Source organism: Vanessa atalanta, chromosome 26 (genome assembly GCF_905147765.1).
Source record: "Vanessa atalanta chromosome 26, ilVanAtal1.2, whole genome shotgun sequence".
Classification (NCBI taxonomy): domain Eukaryota; kingdom Metazoa; phylum Arthropoda; class Insecta; order Lepidoptera; family Nymphalidae; genus Vanessa; species Vanessa atalanta.
Window position 1 is genome coordinate 5,164,647 of NC_061896.1, and position 18,933 is coordinate 5,183,579.

An 18,933-nucleotide genomic window follows, 5' to 3' on the forward strand; every position below is an offset into this window, starting at 1 on the left:
TACATCTTCAGTCTTCTGTAGTCGCTGTGTCGTCTTAAATTGTGTATTAATGGTTTTTCTTTTCGTTAACATAACTCTGACTTATCTGTAGATCTTTAACACCTTCATCTTGAGGCTAAATTAGTTGATTGTATCTAAAAATTGGTCTAACCAAAATCGTTCATAAATATTTATGTAAACCAACAGCTGATTTCATTTCTTCGTTGGTTTTAGTTATAACGTCATTATTCTTTCCCAGGAAAATTAATGTTCATGAAATTAATAGTAGAGAGTATATATAGAGATCAACATATAATAATATTTTAAAAGCAATCCACCTTTATCTGTGCGTCGACTTGCATTAAAATTGATTGTACGTATTGTTTTTACCACTTTTCTTTGACATATTAAAGGAAAATAACTACTGAGTTTCTTGCCGATTCTTCTCGATAGAATCTACTTTCCGAACCGGTGATGGCTTTACGTTTATTTCAACACTAACACGATTCATTTTTTTTCAATTCAATGATTTTATAAGTCTACTTGAATAAAGAATGTTTTGATTTTTATTTATTACAAAAGTGTAACATTTTAAAATTTATGTTAATTGTTTCGGAAAGTACTAACTTACTCTTAGAACTGCCATCATTACCATCATTCGCTTGCATAGAACTTTTTTCGGGCCGTTTGGTCGTCTGACTGACGCCAGTTCTTTGAAATGCTTTTGCTGGTCGAATTGTTTGTCGCGTTGCGGTTTTTTTTTGAGGCACCAAGTACTAACGGTATTGATTGACGCGCCTCACACAGAAAAAGAATCCTCGGCTCCGTTGACTCTCATAACAACCACGGGATATCATCGTCGTCGTCTTTATTGGGACATGCTTTTGAGCCCGATCTTCGGTTTTTATTTTCAACGGATTAACACGGGGTGGCTTCAACACACGGTTTAACGACGGAGATTAATAAACACAATTTCTTCCAGACCAACCTAACAGTAGCGACCCCTCCACAAGAGCGTAAGCAGATGACGACGGGAGCGCTGTCGGCCGCCGCCACGGAGACAGTCGGCAACGAGATCTTCGACTCGGACTGCTTGAAACTCATCAACGAATACTTCTACGGCGTTAGGTAACAAATGCTTAACTCACACTATCGTGTAATAGAATTGTTGTGAAATTTCTAATATTTGATATTTTATTCTCAAAGACACAAAAGAAAACAAAAATCTGTGTGTATCACCAAAAATTTTCAAAAGTCAGAAATACATAGTTTTCTTTTTATTATTAAAAATAGGTAGGTATCCTGACAAAAGACTTACTAGAGGTAACTGAGCACCACTGCCCATAGACATTCGTATTGAAAGGAATATTAAAGATCCTCTACATCAACAACACGAAATAATGCCGTTTGATGGCAGAATATGTGATGAGTGGGTCGCACGTAACCCATGTGTAAGTAAAACAGTACAATTATTAACGCTGTTTATTTTCACAGGATCTTCCCCGGTCAAGATCCGACTCACGTGTACATTGGCTGGGTGACCACGCAGTACCACTTGCACTCGAAGGACTTCAATCAGAATAAAGTGACTAAATCTTCTGTCATCATCACTGATGATTACGATTGTGTCGTTGAAAGGTAACGTCGTAATTGCTACCAAAATTCAAGCACAGATTTAAACTTTGGCTATTAATTAATTTACTGTTAAATACAAATATTATATTAGACTTATTACACGAGGATGATGATGTCTACTTGACAAATTTCTGCTGACATGACATATTATAATGGCGCATATAGGTGCACTGTCTCTTCCCTCACCCTCATATTCCGATGGGAACGCAAATCTAATACGACAGGAAAGAGATCAGGCGCAGGACCAACGGCTTTACATACCAAGACACGGGATTATACACATTTCCAGCTTCAAGACTCCAGGCGGTTACTGAGAATTTTTGAATAGAAAATCCCCATAACTGTTCATTGGTCCGACCTGGGGTTTGAACCTAGAATCTCGAGTTCTGCAGCCTTATATCTGCCATTGGAGAAACTACGAAGAATATAAGTTATACAAAGCCTTGTAGTCGTTGTTTTCCAATTAAAAAAAATATTGTACATAGCTTTTCCGTTGATTGTGTATTTCTTTTGAGAAAAACAGTAACGTCTGATATTATTGCTGTATCTTCTCTAGAGTATCTACATTTCCAATCAGCGGTAGTTTTACATTCAGTCCTATAACTAGCTACCCGACCCTGCTTCATAAGGGTATATAAAACTTTTATACAAACATAAATAAAAAAAAGTATTTTTCCAGCTATGAATGTTAGTGGATGGATCATTCATTTAAACCTTCTTTTTGAATCAATAGGTTCATTGATTTAAACTGTATTAAAAACCATTGCGAAGCTTTAAAATATCTTAGCGTACAGGCGGCGTAAAGAACTAAGCGTACATTTTAATTTTGAAAACATTACCTTCTAGACTTTTTAACTTATAATGTATCTAGTTTCAAGTGTTAAGTTTTAATAAATTTCAAAGAGCGAAATGATAAAATATTCCAGCGTGAATCGTCAGTCCTGCTACATGGTGCGCGCGGACGAGCTGTACAACGAGGTGATGGCGGAGGCCACCGCCAAGGGGGCCTCGCAGGGGATGTTCATCGGCTGCTCCGTCGACACCTCCACCGGCACCGTCGCCTTCACCTGCGAGGGGAAGGACACCAGCATCAAGTTCAAGGTCGACCATATCACGTGTAGCTAAACTTAATATTGTTTAGGCGATTAATTAAATGAAAAATAAATGAACCATTCAACTCTCCAAAGGGCTTTAAAAATATTCAATGCCTTGTTAAACCTAAATATTTGCTTTGTTAATATATTATCTGTGATTTTAGTATCATACATTTATTAAAAATATGTTTAGTGTATTCGTGATCTAATTACTATTGTATGTACTTTGTCTGATTTATGCAAAGGGGGCCCCAGGCGGATTCTCACCCACATCTAGATATACTATATAGATTTTTTTCAGAATTTCCAAAAACTATGTAAAAATTATTAAAAATAATCATATTTTCATTCAGATGGAACCGGAAACAAAACTCTTCCCCGCTATATTCGTAGAAGCGACATCGAAAGAGATCCTGCAAATCGAGCTCGGAAGGTCATCCACGAGTCTCCCCCTAAGTGCCGCAGTGCTGCCGACCAGCGACAAACATGTCAACCCACAGTTCCCACCGAGGCTGAAGGTGCAGTGTTTGAAACCACACCAATGGGCGAGGGTAAGTTAAAAATATGATTAATAACAGATTCATATAACAAACTAGTTCGATGCGTCTAATCAACTGGGCATTAATTAAAAAAGGGGGGAAAGATCAACGGAATTCCAAAAAATATTACCTAAATCTACGCACAATTCCGAATCTATTGATCTTAGTCTCATACGTTCAGTAGTTTTTACGTCCAGCAATAAGACATATACATTTTCTTACTTCACATGTTTTTACTTTACTATACTATGCTCCTGGTCCATGATGTTTTATTAATATTTTTCAATGATTATCTTCAGGTACCGAACCAATCGTTACAAGTCCACGCTCTGAAGCTGTCCGACATTCGCGGTTGGTCCATGCTGTGTGAAGACGCAGTATCCATGCTCGCTCTACACATACCCGGTAACCATTATTATGAAAATCAATATGACTTTTGCTTTCATTATACTTATTAAAGTATAATGAAAGCGTAAGTTAGTGAGTTCCTGGATGACCTCTTTGGCCATTCCTAGCACGCTTGATTGGAGAAGAAAATAGTAACTAGTGCATACTTTGATGTTTTATGGCATGAAAGTGTAAAACGTTCACACCTTCAAGAAGGAAAAGTTTTCGATATGAAGATTGACTCTTTTGTAGCATTTTTTATGCGCTACAATTATTTATTAATGATTAATCTTCCATATTACAGAGGAGGATCGTTGCATAGATATCCTCGAACTGATAGAAATGGATAAACTGCTGAGTTTCCATTCGCACACCCTCACGCTGTACGCGGCGTTGTGCTACCAGAGCAATTACAGGTAAATTGATCAAATATGTCTAAACCTCACAGCTGTGGTCATTATTCCAAACAAATGTTCAACGACGAATTTCTTGCGAAAAAGGGATATTTGTAGTATTGAGAACAAATTATTATTAGCTGACTGTTTTTTCAGTAGTAAAACAGATATAAATACATCAATATGGTTTTTCTGCGAATTAAATGACCATAATGGTTCAGTAACAAATTCTGGTAGATAGATATAAACGTGATATATAATCATCACATCACAATCAGATACATATGTAGGTTTCTTTGCGAAGTTATTCTTCACGTTTTCACGGTGAAACTGATATTTAGTTAAGTTCCACTATTTTTATTATCTGGGCTATATTTTATCGATATATTTTCATTAACTACTGGATCTAGTCGACTGTTAAATATGCTTAAGGTGCGTTGATGTTTAGAATCTTTGCACTCTGTATCTAATAGAGACTAGCCATTTTTCAGATCAGTTGAATCATCACTGATGTGTGTGTGTGTGTGTTCCCAGAGCGGCGCATGCGCTGTGCCAGCACGTGGACCAGAAGCAGCTGCTGTACGCGATACAGTCGCAGTACATGTCCGGCCCGCTCCGCCAGGGCTTCTACGACCTACTCATCGCGCTCCATCTCGAGAGCCACGCAACCACTATGTAAGATTACTAACCATTTAAGCTTTAGAAATGTCAGTAGATACACGTTTAATTTTAATACCTTTGCCTTAAAATTGAAATAATAAAATCAGCAATATAAGAGGTATGCGCTAAAAACAAAAATAATATTACCATATTTATAAGCCAATAACCAAACCACATAAAAAAATTATCCTTTATTATTTACTTTATAACAAATTACCATCTTATAAAAAAATACTTTTGTAGCAATTAAAATATATACAGCGATTTCATTATATTCTATTGAGTTAACTAATTACCAATATGACAGATATGTTATTGTTACATTTATCATATGGTTCTCATTTTAGTGTATCTATCTTTTTGAGAATCAACTCTTAGAACTTACCTTATTTACATATTTTTGAAAATGCCTTACATACTCGTATTCAACATTATCAACTGAAAATGTATAAATATCAATGTTTATATAATAATCAAAATATTTATTCAATATAGAAGTTTAGAAGAACAGTTTCATAATGATTGTGATAAATTTATCACGCGTTCGGAAATAAACAACTCGGACTCGGAACAACAATTTGGTCATCGCTAACAAAAGCCGAGATGGCCCAGTGGTTAGAACGCGTGCATCTCAACCGATGATTTCGGGTTCAAACCCAGGCAGGCACCACTGAAATTTCATGTGCTTAATTTGTGTTTATAATTCATCTCGTGCTCGGCAGTGAAGGAAAACATCGTGAGGAAACCTGCATGTGTCTAATTTCAACGAAATTCTGCCACATGTGTATTCCGTCAACCCGCATTGGAGCAGCGTGGTGGAATATGCTCCAAACCTTCTCCTCAAAGGAGAGGAGGCCTTTATCCCAGCAGTGGGACATTTACGGGCTGCTAATGCTAATGCTAACAAAATTAATTTATATTCAGGGAAGCGTGCAAAAACGAATTCGTAATACCACTCGGACCCGAGCTGAAGGGCCTCTATGAGGACCCCGATATGGGCCACAGCTTGAGATCGCTACAGACGGAGAGCGTGCGACCGCAAATGAAGATGACTGACATCGCGTAAGTATCAAATAAGTACCTAAAGACGTATATATCGACACTTAGAAACATCTTATAAAATGTCGAGCCTCATAGCGCAATGCTTTACGGACTTGCGGTTCGATCCTGACCCGTTGACTATTATCGTATCCGCTTTAAATATTTTTATTTCGAATTCCGTGAATCATTAATAGTTTTTATTAATCTATCCTTTTTTAATCTTAATTGCATTCATTTTTAAGAACATCAAAAATCTTCCAATATTAAAGTATTTTCGCTAATAAGACTTCATTGGAAAGCGATTGTATCTCGTAATCGAGTTTGGAAATTATTGCAAGTGCAAATAAATTAATTGACAGCAGCCATCCGATCTGATGCAGAGGGCATCTGGTGATCACTATTAATGTATTTAAATATGACACACAGGGAGAGTATAACCGAGATCAGCAACCTTTACTCCCCGTACTTCCCACTGGAAGTGGTGCGCGAGTTCGTGATGCAGGCGCTCGCGGAGGCCGTGGAGACCAATCAGGTCCACAACCGGGACCCCGTGGGGGGCAGCAACGAGAACTTGTTCCTGTGAGTAGAATCTATGTACAATATCGATAAAAAAAAATGAAAAATTCATTTTTTTATTCAAGAAGTTCTGATTATTAATAATTGTAATTGAACTTCATTTCACTTCGATTCTAGTAATTAAAAATATTATACAATTACTAATTTACAAATTATAAAGGAAATAATGCCAGTATATCTTACATTGTTACGGTAATAAAGATAATGGCGTTTTCCAATTTCGTTCAAATTTTATCATTAGGTTTTCTATTCAAGCTACCAAACTGTGTACGATAAATTAAAGTCCAGGCACGTTTGTGAAAACAGAGATATATTATCAATTGTCTCACTCATATTATCCCGATAAGATATAAGCGGAGAGATCGTCGCAATTTTTTAAATGACTCGAATAATAACTTATCAAACGCTGGAATACGCTTACAAAGTAGCAGACTTTACAGGGGCATTAACGTCCCAAATATCTGCAAGCTAACAGGCTTGCTATTAAACACACGAGTCTTAGTTGTTAACTTGATAATATTTAAATATTACTAGATAAATTACTATGGTTTAATACCTTTTGTAATTTTTAGACCACTTATTAAACTCGTGGACCGCCTACTCTTGGTGGGCATGATGAGAGATGAAGACGTGGAGAAGCTACTTATAATGACAAATCCTGAGACTTGGGACCCCACGTTTGATAAAGGTACGATATTGGATAAGTTTTGATAGGTTTGTGTGATTTTATTGTTTTTTCTTATGAGTAATTTTTTAATAACAATTGACGGACTCTTTATGTAAAAACTTTGCTGATTTCTATATAATTTCAATTATATCTCATCAAATAAAATGTTTTGAAATTGTTATTAATAATAATATGTACATTCTTTGATGATGAGAGAGAGATTTTCCCCTTTTTTAAATAACTTAAATGTAAGGATAGAAAACAAATCAACTCAAAATATTCTTTATTCTAATAGGCCTATAAAAGCACTTTTGAACCGTCACGTTACCGTGTGGAATTAAATGTAAAACCATCAGTTAGGAATGATTCTACCCAGAATATCCGGCAAGAAATTCACTGGTTATTCTTTTCCAACATTTTAATTACAGAATTTATGTCAATAAAGTGTAAAGTATAAATTAAATGTATATCCTATCTGGAAGTCAATAAATACTAAGTCCATGTCTGTAATCTTGTATTGAGTAATGTGCCTTTTTTTATCAATGTTTTGTTGACAGAAGATTTGAATTTATTAATATTTCAAAAACTTAATTGAACATTTCATTAATTTAAAAACAAAAATTTAAAATCTTCTAATCGTAAGCAACATATTCTTTAAGATATGATGCTTCATCCAAAAAATATAGTCTCAAATCTTCAAACTGTCTACAGAAGGTAAAGATGAGCATCGGAAAGGTCTCCTGCACATGAAGATGGCGGAAGGCGCCAAGCTGCAAATGTGCTACTTGCTGCAACATCTCAACGACATCCAGCTGAGACACAGAGTAGAATTTATCATCGCGTTCGCGCATGACTTCGTCGGTGACCTGCAGACAGATCAGCTCAGGTAGGCTTGAAAATTATACATGCTAGGAATGTTTCAATTTTAATCGGACCGACACCGACAAAATTTATATTAAATGAGTATTTCCGTTGTATTATTTATAAAAAATAGTTATTGAATTTAACTAAATATGAATCAAATAATAATTTCGGAACACTCAACATACAAAAACATTAACAGATTCAGACACAAAAAAGTCAATAAAACAATAAATTCGTTCCTATAGTTAATACAATCGTCAAAAACAAAGAAAAACATTGTTATATTTAGAAAAAAAAATGAACCTAATATTTAAATAACTTTATTTCAGACGTTACACGGAAATCAAACAATCGGACTTACCGAGTGCAGTCGCAGCTAAAAAGACAAAAGAGTTCCGTTGTCCGCCGCGGGAACAGATGAACGCTATCTTGAGTGAGTAACACGCAATAAATTTGAACATTTTCCAAAAATAATTAGTGGTGTCTCGTTATATGTGATAACTGTTAATATATTGCACATTTTGGTTGTGAAGACGCGTAATAATGATGATGATCTGCCTGAAAATAAAAAAAATATCATTCTAAATTATATCTAAAAATTTATATGATTAAACCAATTATTACAACACATATCTTGAACACTAAAAGAATGCCGTTTATTTTCTTTTTTTTATGGTTTTTTCCGTTTTTATTTCTGTAACTGATTTAACTGATCTAAGACCTTACAATTAAATAATTACTTATTTTTTTATAATAACTTTGCGCCCATATATATGATTATTATGTACAAAAATCAATTTTCAATATGAGAAAAATCAAGAATCGAAATATTGGTCTCTAAATGGAAGTCACCTGGCAGGTTTCAAGCACCTGGAAGACGACGACCCGGAGAACTGTCCGTGCGGCGAGGAGCTGGTGTCGCGCATGAACGAGTTCCACGAGGGACTCATGACGCACGTGTCGCTGCACGCGCTGCAGGAGCCCGACGGGGACGTGAGTTGCCGCTTCACCAAACTGCGCTGCAGCTACAGTGCTTGAAACTGGCAAACTGACAGACAAACTTTTCCATGAATAGTAGAAAAATTGTTGATGTTATTAAAATGTGACTTATTTGGCAAAGACACTAAAATTATGATGTCGGGTTTGAGAGCAAGTTCTCTACATATAACATCAGAAAGTACATGTAAATTTACGAATTGAGTGTTAATTAAATAATCATTCATAAAAAGTTATGTTTGCAGACAAAAAAATGTCATCTGAAATGTATCTGGAAAGTTTTTTGTAAAATGATCATTAGACTTAAGTTTTTTGCAAACATTGGAGATCTGGGAAAACCTTTAAATATAAATAACTAAATGGTTATGATGTAGGAATCAACCGAACCAGAAACAAAAACAGGAGCAATGGGAAGGCTCTACAACATCATTAATACTGTTAAGGAGTTGGAAGAAGAACCCAAGGTAAGTAACGCTATTTTTAATAGGTCTTCTCTATACTGCTAATGGTCTAAAAACTGGGTTCAAACCCAAACAAGCTTTCATCAGCGGTAGGAAACTCGCATGAGGAAAGGAGTCTATTGCCAGGAGAAGAACATCCAAAGATTTACTTTTAATGTCCTATAGAATTGTAATAAGAACTAAAAGCTTAATTATTTTTCTTTAATTGTGATTTATTTACCAAAATCCAAAAGGCAATTGAAGAACCTGTAAGGAAATCGCCAGAAGAAAAGTTCAGGAAGGTTCTAATCCAGACTATCGTGAATTGGGCCGAAGAATCTCAAATCGAAACACCAAAACTCGTCAGAGAAATGTTCAGGTAATAAATTTCAAAATAGAATATATGACGAAACTTACACGTTCTCTTTATAAGACTTAAATGCGACAGTTTACGTACTCAATAATTTACTTTTTTGGACATTGAGCATCGGTAATTTAATCTAATTTTAAAGAACCTACCTGAATAATTAATATATAAAATTGCATTTATATCTGATAGTAAGTGGTCACCATAGGCCATAGACATGGGCGCTGTTAGAAACATTAACCATTTCTTACAACGCCAATGTGCCACCAACTGTGGGAGCTAAGAAATTATGCACATGGGACCATGTGCCTGTAGTTACACTGGCGCAGTCACCCTTTGAAACGAAACAGAATAATACTGAGTATTGCAGTTTGGCAGTAGAAAATCCCATGAGTGGGTGATACCTACCCAGGCGGGCTCACACAAAGCCCTACCACCAAGTCATTCAAAATAGTATAACATTGCAAAAAGATAATGTATTTTAAAATGTTTTAGTCTCCTCGTCCGTCAATATGACGCAGTGGGAGAGCTCATTCGCGCGCTCGAGAAGACTTACGTCATCAACGCAAAGACTAAAATGGACGTAGCCGAGATGTGGGTGGGTCTCAGTCAGATCCGTGCCCTGCTACCCGTGCAAATGAGCCAGGAAGAGGAGGAACTCATGAGGAAAAGACTGTGGTAAGTTAAGATTACAACATATTTAAAACGATATAATACGAAAAAAATGCTATACAAAAAATTTAAGACGTTTTAAGTAAGCTTATCTATGGTAACTATCATTTTAATCTGTGTTCATTGAACGTATTATTATTTTTTTAAACACAAAATAAATAATTCCTTACAGGAAATTGGTGAACAACCATACATTCTTCCAGCATCCAGATTTAATCAGGTAAAAATGACATTTATGTATTGGTTTTGATTTTACAAAAACATTCAATATTTATTTAACCCGTGGAATGGCTTATGTATCACTCCACACGATTCTCTTACCAAATGGTTATACTTGTACACATATTTATGCTGGTATGTTAATTTGATTTTGCTAATCAAATTTACTTAAAATAATAAAATATACAATCTTTCAAACAATCACCGTAATGAATTTAAAATACCTACTCGTGTTACCCGTAGAGTGCTTCGCGTGCACGAGAACGTGATGGCGGTGATGATGAACACGCTGGGCCGGCGCGCGCAGGCGCAGTCCGACGCGCCCGCCGCCGCGCCGCCCGCGCCCGACGACAAGGAGAAGGTAACGCGAGGCGGGGGTGTGCTAGTGGCGGTGTACGTGTGGTGGTGGCGGTGGTGGTGAACACGCTGGGCCGGCGCGCGCAGGCGCAGTCCGACGCGCCCGCCGCCGCGCCGCCCGCGCCCGACGACAAGGAGAAGGTAACGCGAGGCGGGGGTGTGCTAGTGGCGGTGTACGTGTGGTGGTGGCGGTGGTGGTGAACACGCTGGGCCGGCGCGCGCAGGCGCAGTCCGACGCGCCCGCCGCCGCGCCGCCCGCGCCCGACGACAAGGAGAAGGTAACGCGAGGCGGGGGTGTGCTAGTGGCGGTGTACGTGTGGTGGTGGCGGTGGTGGTGAACACGCTGGGCCGGCGCGCGCAGGCGCAGTCCGACGCGCCCGCCGCCGCGCCGCCCGCGCCCGACGACAAGGAGAAGGTAACGCGAGGCGGGGGTGTGCTAGTGGCGGTGTACGTGTGGTGGTGGCGGTGGTGGTGAACACGCTGGGCCGGCGCGCGCAGGCGCAGTCCGACGCGCCCGCCGCCGCGCCGCCCGCGCCCGACGACAAGGAGAAGGTAACGCGAGGCGGGGGTGTGCTAGTGGCGGTGTACGTGTGGTGGTGGCGGTGGTGGTGAACACGCTGGGCCGGCGCGCGCAGGCGCAGTCCGACGCGCCCGCCGCCGCGCCGCCCGCGCCCGACGACAAGGAGAAGGTAACGCGAGGCGGGGGTGTGCTAGTGGCGGTGTACGTGTGGTGGTGGCGGTGGTGGTGAACACGCTGGGCCGGCGCGCGCAGGCGCAGTCCGACGCGCCCGCCGCCGCGCCGCCCGCGCCCGACGACAAGGAGAAGGTAACGCGAGGCGGGGGTGTGCTAGTGGCGGTGTACGTGTGGTGGTGGCGGTGGTGGTGAACACGCTGGGCCGGCGCGCGCAGGCGCAGTCCGACGCGCCCGCCGCCGCGCCGCCCGCGCCCGACGACAAGGAGAAGGTAACGCGAGGCGGGGGTGTGCTAGTGGCGGTGTACGTGTGGTGGTGGCGGTGGTGGTGAACACGCTGGGCCGGCGCGCGCAGGCGCAGTCCGACGCGCCCGCCGCCGCGCCGCCCGCGCCCGACGACAAGGAGAAGGTAACGCGAGGCGGGGGTGTGCTAGTGGCGGTGTACGTGTGGTGGTGGCGGTGGTGGTGAACACGCTGGGCCGGCGCGCGCAGGCGCAGTCCGACGCGCCCGCCGCCGCGCCGCCCGCGCCCGACGACAAGGAGAAGGTAACGCGAGGCGGGGGTGTGCTAGTGGCGGTGTACGTGTGGTGGTGGCGGTGGTGGTGAACACGCTGGGCCGGCGCGCGCAGGCGCAGTCCGACGCGCCCGCCGCCGCGCCGCCCGCGCCCGACGACAAGGAGAAGGTAACGCGAGGCGGGGGTGTGCTAGTGGCGGTGTACGTGTGGTGGTGGCGGTGGTGGTGAACACGCTGGGCCGGCGCGCGCAGGCGCAGTCCGACGCGCCCGCCGCCGCGCCGCCCGCGCCCGACGACAAGGAGAAGGTAACGCGCGAGGCGGGGGTGTGCCAGAGGCGGTGGTACGTGTGGTGGTAACGACATCGCTTCGCAACGCACAATTTTATCTTCACGTCTGTATGAAAGGCTGAAGATGATGGTTAAGGCGGTGGAAATGTGGTGGTGGTGGTGAAGACACCGCTTCGTAACGCACAATCTTTTCTTCACCTATACATAAACGCTATATTTTTCTTCACAGGACACATCTCATGAAATGGTGGTGGCGTGTTGCCGTTTCCTCTGCTACTTCTGTCGTACTGGCCGTCAGAACCAGAAGGCTATGTTCGACCACTTCGATTTCCTGCTTGAAAACTCCAACATTCTTCTGTCGAGACCGTCTCTCAGAGGTTCTACGCCTCTCGACGTAGCTTATTCCAGTTTGATGGAGAACACTGAATTAGCGCTAGCTTTGAGGTATAATTTTTTATTATCAAACTATTGTCGCATTTGGAATATCCCGAAATTCCAAAGAAAGATTAGATAGATTAGTTCTTAATTTTCCTTTAAGAAAAATAGAATAGAATCTTCCTAGAAATTAATAGACGAATTTAATATGTGGAAATTTATTATAATGATGTAAAACGAAGATTCAAATGATTTGTAAACGACTTTAAAAGCCTATTTAAAGTATATTCAATAATTGGATTCCGATATTATTATAACGATACGAATAATAGTGATATTCTATAACTGACACAATTTATTGCAGAGAACATTATTTGGAGAAAATTGCAGTTTATCTATCTCGTTGTGGACTACAAAGTAACTCTGAGCTGGTGGAGAAAGGGTACCCCGACCTTGGTTGGGACCCCGTGGAAGGCGAACGTTATCTGGATTTCCTCCGTTTTTGTGTTTGGGTATGTTAAAAAAAATTTACAAATGTTGCATATTATCTTAGTAAATTAAAGAAATTATAAAAGTTTATTAATTTGGACTCAAGTTGTAATGCATTTATTCGTATGGTGACCTCTAAGGTGGTCACTGAAAATCAGCATTGAACTTTGGGAGTCATCGTATACTTTCCAAGGTTTTAACATAAGCGAACTTCGTTTTTTAATCGGTACACTGCTGTACAGATATCTTATTATTTTAATATGGAGTGTCCTTTTTTTAATGTATTTTTCTAGTGTGTGTCAATACTCACATATTTTGGGGTTGGGTTACAGTTTATTTCTCTCTTTTTAAAATATCTCCCTCTTGTTCATCTCTAACCTAATATTGTCATTATAGGTTAACGGTGAAAGTGTAGAGGAAAATGCCAATCTTGTGATCCGACTCCTTATTCGAAGACCAGAATGCTTGGGTCCAGCGTTGAGAGGTGAAGGCGAAGGTCTGCTTAAGGCCATCGTTGATGCGAACAAAATGAGTGAAAGAATAGCCGATAGACGGAAGTTAAGAGAAATGGAGCAAGAAGGTGACGTCAGTGTGAGTATTGAATTATATACCTTTCAGAATTTTATTTGTCTTGCTTCACGACATCTAGCTATCGCTTCCTTAGGCGCCTGGGAGGCCTTATTCCAGGTACAAATATATCAAGGCACTTTCTCCTGACATAGTCCTTAGGTCGCCCCGCCACATGGCCATACCACCTCAGACGACGCTCTTGGAGCTTATCCGCTACGTCACGGACCCCGTTCTCATTACACATCACTAGTAGTAATTTGACTTATGGTTGTCCCGCGAGCAGTTCAGCCACCCGCTGCCGCAGTCGGACGACGACGAGGACTACATCGACACGGGCGCCGCCATCCTCAACTTCTACTGCACGCTCGTGGACCTGCTCGGCCGCTGCGCGCCCGACGCCGGAGTCATCGCTCTGGTAATTATACTCATTTATACAAACTAGAACTCTTACATGACTAAACGCCTCGGTAGGATCCACATTCCAAACGAGTATTAGAATTCAGTTTAAAAAGAAGAAAAACATAATTCTGACCTACCTTCAGATAAAAAATAATTTTATAGACATAAAGAAAATATTTCTTTTATTGATTGATTTTGAATTAATTTCCATAAATTAGGTAAATATTTTTGATATTCTATAGCTTTGATTGTATTTATTTTTTTGTTTTCAATGCAGCAAATGTACCGATACTTTGACATTAGGTAATATAAAGCCTCAACAATGTAAGTAAATTTATTCTTATGTCTTTACGCATTTGTGAACAGGGGAAAAACGAATCTCTCAGAGCTAGAGCAATTCTGCGGTCTCTCGTTCCTTTAGAAGACTTGCAAGGAGTCCTCAGTCTTCGCTTTACACTCAACAACCCCGCTGCTGGCGAAGAAAGACCTAAATCTGGTAATTAATAAAGCTTTTTGATTTCTTCTTGCAACGACGAATATACTTTACCTAATTATCAGAATTAGTGAACACTCATAGTCTAATCACTTTATTGGAAAGAAGTACTTTTAAGTGGCTTACAGTAGAGTAAACTGTCAGAAAATGTTACGTAAGGAAGAGGCATTATAAACCCTTCAGGAGACCCATCTTACACTTTCTGTCGTATACGATTTTATATGATATTATTTAAACTTATTTCTTATCATACTGGTCATTTAATAATGCTTTATTGACCCTTTTTTATATATATAATTAAGATTGTATGTTTATTTAGGATATTTTTGTGTACTGGATAATGTTTTTCGATTATTGTATCGTTAAAATTTGCATGTAGCGCTATCTTCATTAAAATTATGTAATAAGTTATGAGTATTTAAATATGTACACAAGAAAATATCGCAAGTTTTCGGGATCTTTTAATTAATATAAATATCTCTTTTATAGATATGCCTTCTGGCCTTATACCTGGACACAAACAGAGCGTCGGCTTATTTTTGGAACGAGTGTATGGTATTGAAACGCAAGAGCTGTTCTATCGACTGTTGGAAGAAGCTTTCTTACCAGATCTCAGAGCAGCTACAATGTTAGATAGAGTAAGTTAAATACCATGTAGTAATACTTTATTATTTGTATCGTGATTTGATAATTAATAGGTATTATAAAAGTATCCAAAATAAAACGGAGATACATAAAAGGTTTTCTATTCGACTAAATATTTTTTTCATTTTTTGACATATGTTGGCAAAAATGTCATTATAAACATCCTTAAATATTTATCATCAATACACACTTATAATTGCATTTTTTGGTATATGTGAGTGGACGGAAAAATGGACCACCCTTATAGTAAGTGGCTACCATCGCCCATAGACATTGGTGTAATAAATAAATATAAACTATTCCTTAATTACCAATGCCTCACCATACTCGGGAAAATAGCGGTTATGTCACTTGTGCCTATAGTTACACTGGCCCACTCACCCTTAAATCCAGAATCCAACAATACTAAGTATTGCTGTTTGGGATTGCTTATGAAGATAAAACCAAAGATATAAAATTTCTTTACGACATCTTTCTGAGAGTGACCAAAGCTGCCATTCCAATTTTTTATTAATACCGTGCGTATTTCTTTCAGAATGACGGCTGCGAGTCTGACATGGCGTTATCCATGAACCGTTACATCGGCAACTCCATCCTACCACTTCTCATCAAACACGCCAACTTCTATAACGAAGCAGAGAATTACGCCAGCTTGTTGGACGCCACGCTACATACAGTATACAGGTAAGCACGAAATAATATTAAGTTGGGAAGCTTTGAAGGAGCAGCTACAGAAAACTAGCATTCTAACGTCAAAGTCGATAAATAAAGAAGTCGATAAAGGCATAACCAAGTTATTCTCATTATTCAAATACAAGTGCGATTTGGTGGTTGACTTATGGTTGGCGTAGACCGTGAAGTTATAATCAATAACCTTCATCATTGTATGATCCATCAAAGATATATTTTCAAAGTAGTATCCGAAATTGACGTGTACCAAAGTAATTGCTAACTCGTGGGTCAGATTGTCCAAGAACCGCATGCTGACGAAGGGCCAGCGCGAGGCCGTGTCGGACTTCCTGGTGGCGCTGACGGCCGCCATGCAGCCCTCCATGCTGCTGAAGCTGCTGCGGAAGCTCACCGTCGACGTGTCGCGCCTCTCCGAGTACACCACTGTCGCGCTCCGGGTACGTGTCGACACGTTACATCGATAAACATCCATATTATATATTTGTGTGTTCCAATTTGAACGATAAATAGTTTACATTAATTAAAATTTTTTGCTTCAGTATCCATGACATTCTTATAATAGTCAAAGCATTTACGATGTACAGAATAGTTTATATTATTCACATGTCAATATCGATGACCGGGTACACCGTAGGGTATCGCCAATGTCTTTTTTGTTTACCTTTGCTCTGATTTAGATAGAAAAATGAAAGAAAGCAAATGTTTTTAAGCCATTAAGGGATATTGCAAACTTATAGTATCATATTTATTTGGGTGTCGTACGGTGTATTTCTCTATTTAATCAATCTCACATAACAATAAAGAAATATTTCCCTATTAGTCATAACTATAAGTTATAACTCCAAATAATTAAAAACATTGTACTTCTTAAAACGGCAGACAGTACATTAAAATAGTGGAGAAAACACATGAATATAAATATAATATCTCTGACTCACGCAGCTGCTGACGCTGCACTACGAGCGCTGCGCGAAGTACTACGGCAGCACGGGCGGCCAGGGCATCTACGGCGCCTCCTCGGACGAGGAGAAGCGACTCACCATGATGCTGTTCTCCAACATCTTCGACTCGCTCAGCAAGATGGACTACGAGCCCGAACTCTTCGGAAAGGCTCTACCGTGTCTCATTGCCATAGGTACCTTTGGGATAATTATCTAATGAATAATCACTACAAGTAAATTATCTATTTAACGGCTTTGATGGTTATACGATAAAACATATGTGTTATTTTCAGGTTGTGCCTTACCACCGGACTATTCACTATCGATGAATTACGATGACGAGTTCTATGGAAAGGAAACGCATAGTTTAGGTAATCATATATTATACTTCTTTTTTGCAATAGTCAAGATGGTCCAGTGATTGGAACACATCCAACTTAATCGAAGGTCATGGATTCCAGGGATTGTATTCATTTGTGTTTATATTTCTTATCGTGCTAATATATCAAGATCTTGGTTAGCACATTTTATATTGTGACAATATTGAATTAATAACCTAACAGGAACGGACTAAATTCCCCAGCACTGGATACGGTTTGATAACATTTATTTCACAACTATTAGCAGGAGCCGATAACCCACAATACGACCCGCAACCCATCAACACGTCGTCGGTGGCGCTCAACAACGATCTCAATACAATCGTGCAGAAATTCTCCGAGCATTACCACGACGCTTGGGCATCTAGGTAAAAATATACCGTCGGTTTTGGTGGTAACATTCAGTTACAGACAATGTACAGAATAATTGTACTCGTAGATTACAAATGCAGAATAAACATTATTATGTAGGAGGAGCAGGATGCCGAACAGTTGGGTTCGGGGATTGATCTGACATTTGGAAGAATCTTAATAATATGAAAGGATTACAATAATTCATCCCGATTAAGAGCAAATTAAATTAATTCATCCCGATTATGAGCCCAGATGGCCCAGTGGTTAGAACGCGTTCATCTTAACCGATGATTTCGGGTTCAAACCCAGGCAGGCACCACTGAATTTTCATGTGCTTAAAATGTGTTTATAATTCATCTCGTGCTCGGCAGTGAAGGAAAACATCGTGAGAAAACCTGCATGTGTCTAATTTCCCGCATTGGAGCAGCGTAGTGGAATATGCTCCAAACCTTTTCCTCGAGGGAGAGGAGGCCTTTAGCCCAGCAGTGGGAAATTTACAGGCTGCTAATGCTAAAAAAAAGAGCAAATGGGTTTGCAAGCAACCATCGCATTCGAATCGCTTGTCAAAACATAACGACTCGCGTTGCCATGACACTTATAACTCCACTCGGGGTGACCCGCTCTTAAAAGTAAATCAACCATCAAACATTATTACCAACTATTCATTAATTATCCAAATCAACAATCAAAGTAATCTCGCCCCGTTATATATTATAATGAAATAACTTACTTATGTAATTTAAGTTTCATGTCCATATAATATTGACTCTAAACCTAGCTTTACATTAAATTTAACCTTTGACCTTGACGTTTCAAACTTACTTTTAAGCAACTTGATAATGTTTTGGTTATTAATTTTGATTTGTTTTACGTAAGTGAGATACGCAGAGTTAATTTAGAGTTCTTGGGCGATAAGTGAACATGCTTCTAAGGGCATCGGAGGGAAAATTAACTAATATTTAAACCAATTCTACAAAACAGTAATTTAAAAAAAAAATTAACATTTTACTATATAAATCATAATATGTCTTTGTGTATTTTATTTTAGTACATTAATCTTTTTATATTGTATGTTACATTGTATTTATTTTATCAGGAAAATTGAAAACGGTTGGGTCTACGCGGAGTCATGGTCCGACAGTCAGAAATCTCACCCAAGGCTCAAACCATACAACATGCTTAATGATTATGTAAGTATATAATTGCAAAAATATAT

At 39.6% G+C, this 18,933-nt stretch overlaps 1 protein-coding gene across 39 annotated transcripts in view; it reads left to right on the plus strand.

Annotated features, from left to right (window-relative positions):
• LOC125074041 (ryanodine receptor) overlaps window positions 1–18,933 on the plus strand; it is a 141,761-nt gene that overhangs the window by 89,235 nt on the left and 33,593 nt on the right. For 29 of the 39 annotated variants that reach the window (XR_007120083.1, XM_047685253.1, XM_047685226.1 and 26 more), the window contains 30 exons: window positions 962–1,107; window positions 1,474–1,617; window positions 2,541–2,715; window positions 3,062–3,259; window positions 3,547–3,652; window positions 3,939–4,050; window positions 4,564–4,704; window positions 5,614–5,751; window positions 6,157–6,309; window positions 6,879–6,994; window positions 7,685–7,859; window positions 8,167–8,270; window positions 8,697–8,830; window positions 9,208–9,297; window positions 9,528–9,652; window positions 10,136–10,318; window positions 10,485–10,532; window positions 10,775–10,892; window positions 12,611–12,825; window positions 13,121–13,268; window positions 13,642–13,836; window positions 14,099–14,230; window positions 14,581–14,710; window positions 15,197–15,345; window positions 15,888–16,036; window positions 16,317–16,479; window positions 16,985–17,177; window positions 17,277–17,354; window positions 17,608–17,731; window positions 18,814–18,907. Coding sequence is in view for 38 of the 39 variants with exons in the window: in XM_047685253.1 (XP_047541209.1) it covers window positions 962–1,107; window positions 1,474–1,617; window positions 2,541–2,715; window positions 3,062–3,259; window positions 3,547–3,652; window positions 3,939–4,050; window positions 4,564–4,704; window positions 5,614–5,751; window positions 6,157–6,309; window positions 6,879–6,994; window positions 7,685–7,859; window positions 8,167–8,270; window positions 8,697–8,830; window positions 9,208–9,297; window positions 9,528–9,652; window positions 10,136–10,318; window positions 10,485–10,532; window positions 10,775–10,892; window positions 12,611–12,825; window positions 13,121–13,268; window positions 13,642–13,836; window positions 14,099–14,230; window positions 14,581–14,710; window positions 15,197–15,345; window positions 15,888–16,036; window positions 16,317–16,479; window positions 16,985–17,177; window positions 17,277–17,354; window positions 17,608–17,731; window positions 18,814–18,907 (4,176 nt within the window). In the remaining variant the exon portion in view is untranslated. The remainder of the gene's footprint in view (window positions 1–961; window positions 1,108–1,473; window positions 1,618–2,540; window positions 2,716–3,061; window positions 3,260–3,546; window positions 3,653–3,938; window positions 4,051–4,563; window positions 4,705–5,613; window positions 5,752–6,156; window positions 6,310–6,878; window positions 6,995–7,684; window positions 7,860–8,166; window positions 8,271–8,696; window positions 8,831–9,207; window positions 9,298–9,527; window positions 9,653–10,135; window positions 10,319–10,484; window positions 10,533–10,774; window positions 10,893–12,610; window positions 12,826–13,120; window positions 13,269–13,641; window positions 13,837–14,098; window positions 14,231–14,580; window positions 14,711–15,196; window positions 15,346–15,887; window positions 16,037–16,316; window positions 16,480–16,984; window positions 17,178–17,276; window positions 17,355–17,607; window positions 17,732–18,813; window positions 18,908–18,933) is intronic. The other 10 variants (XM_047685228.1, XM_047685235.1, XM_047685236.1 and 7 more) reach the window with 1 other exon arrangement.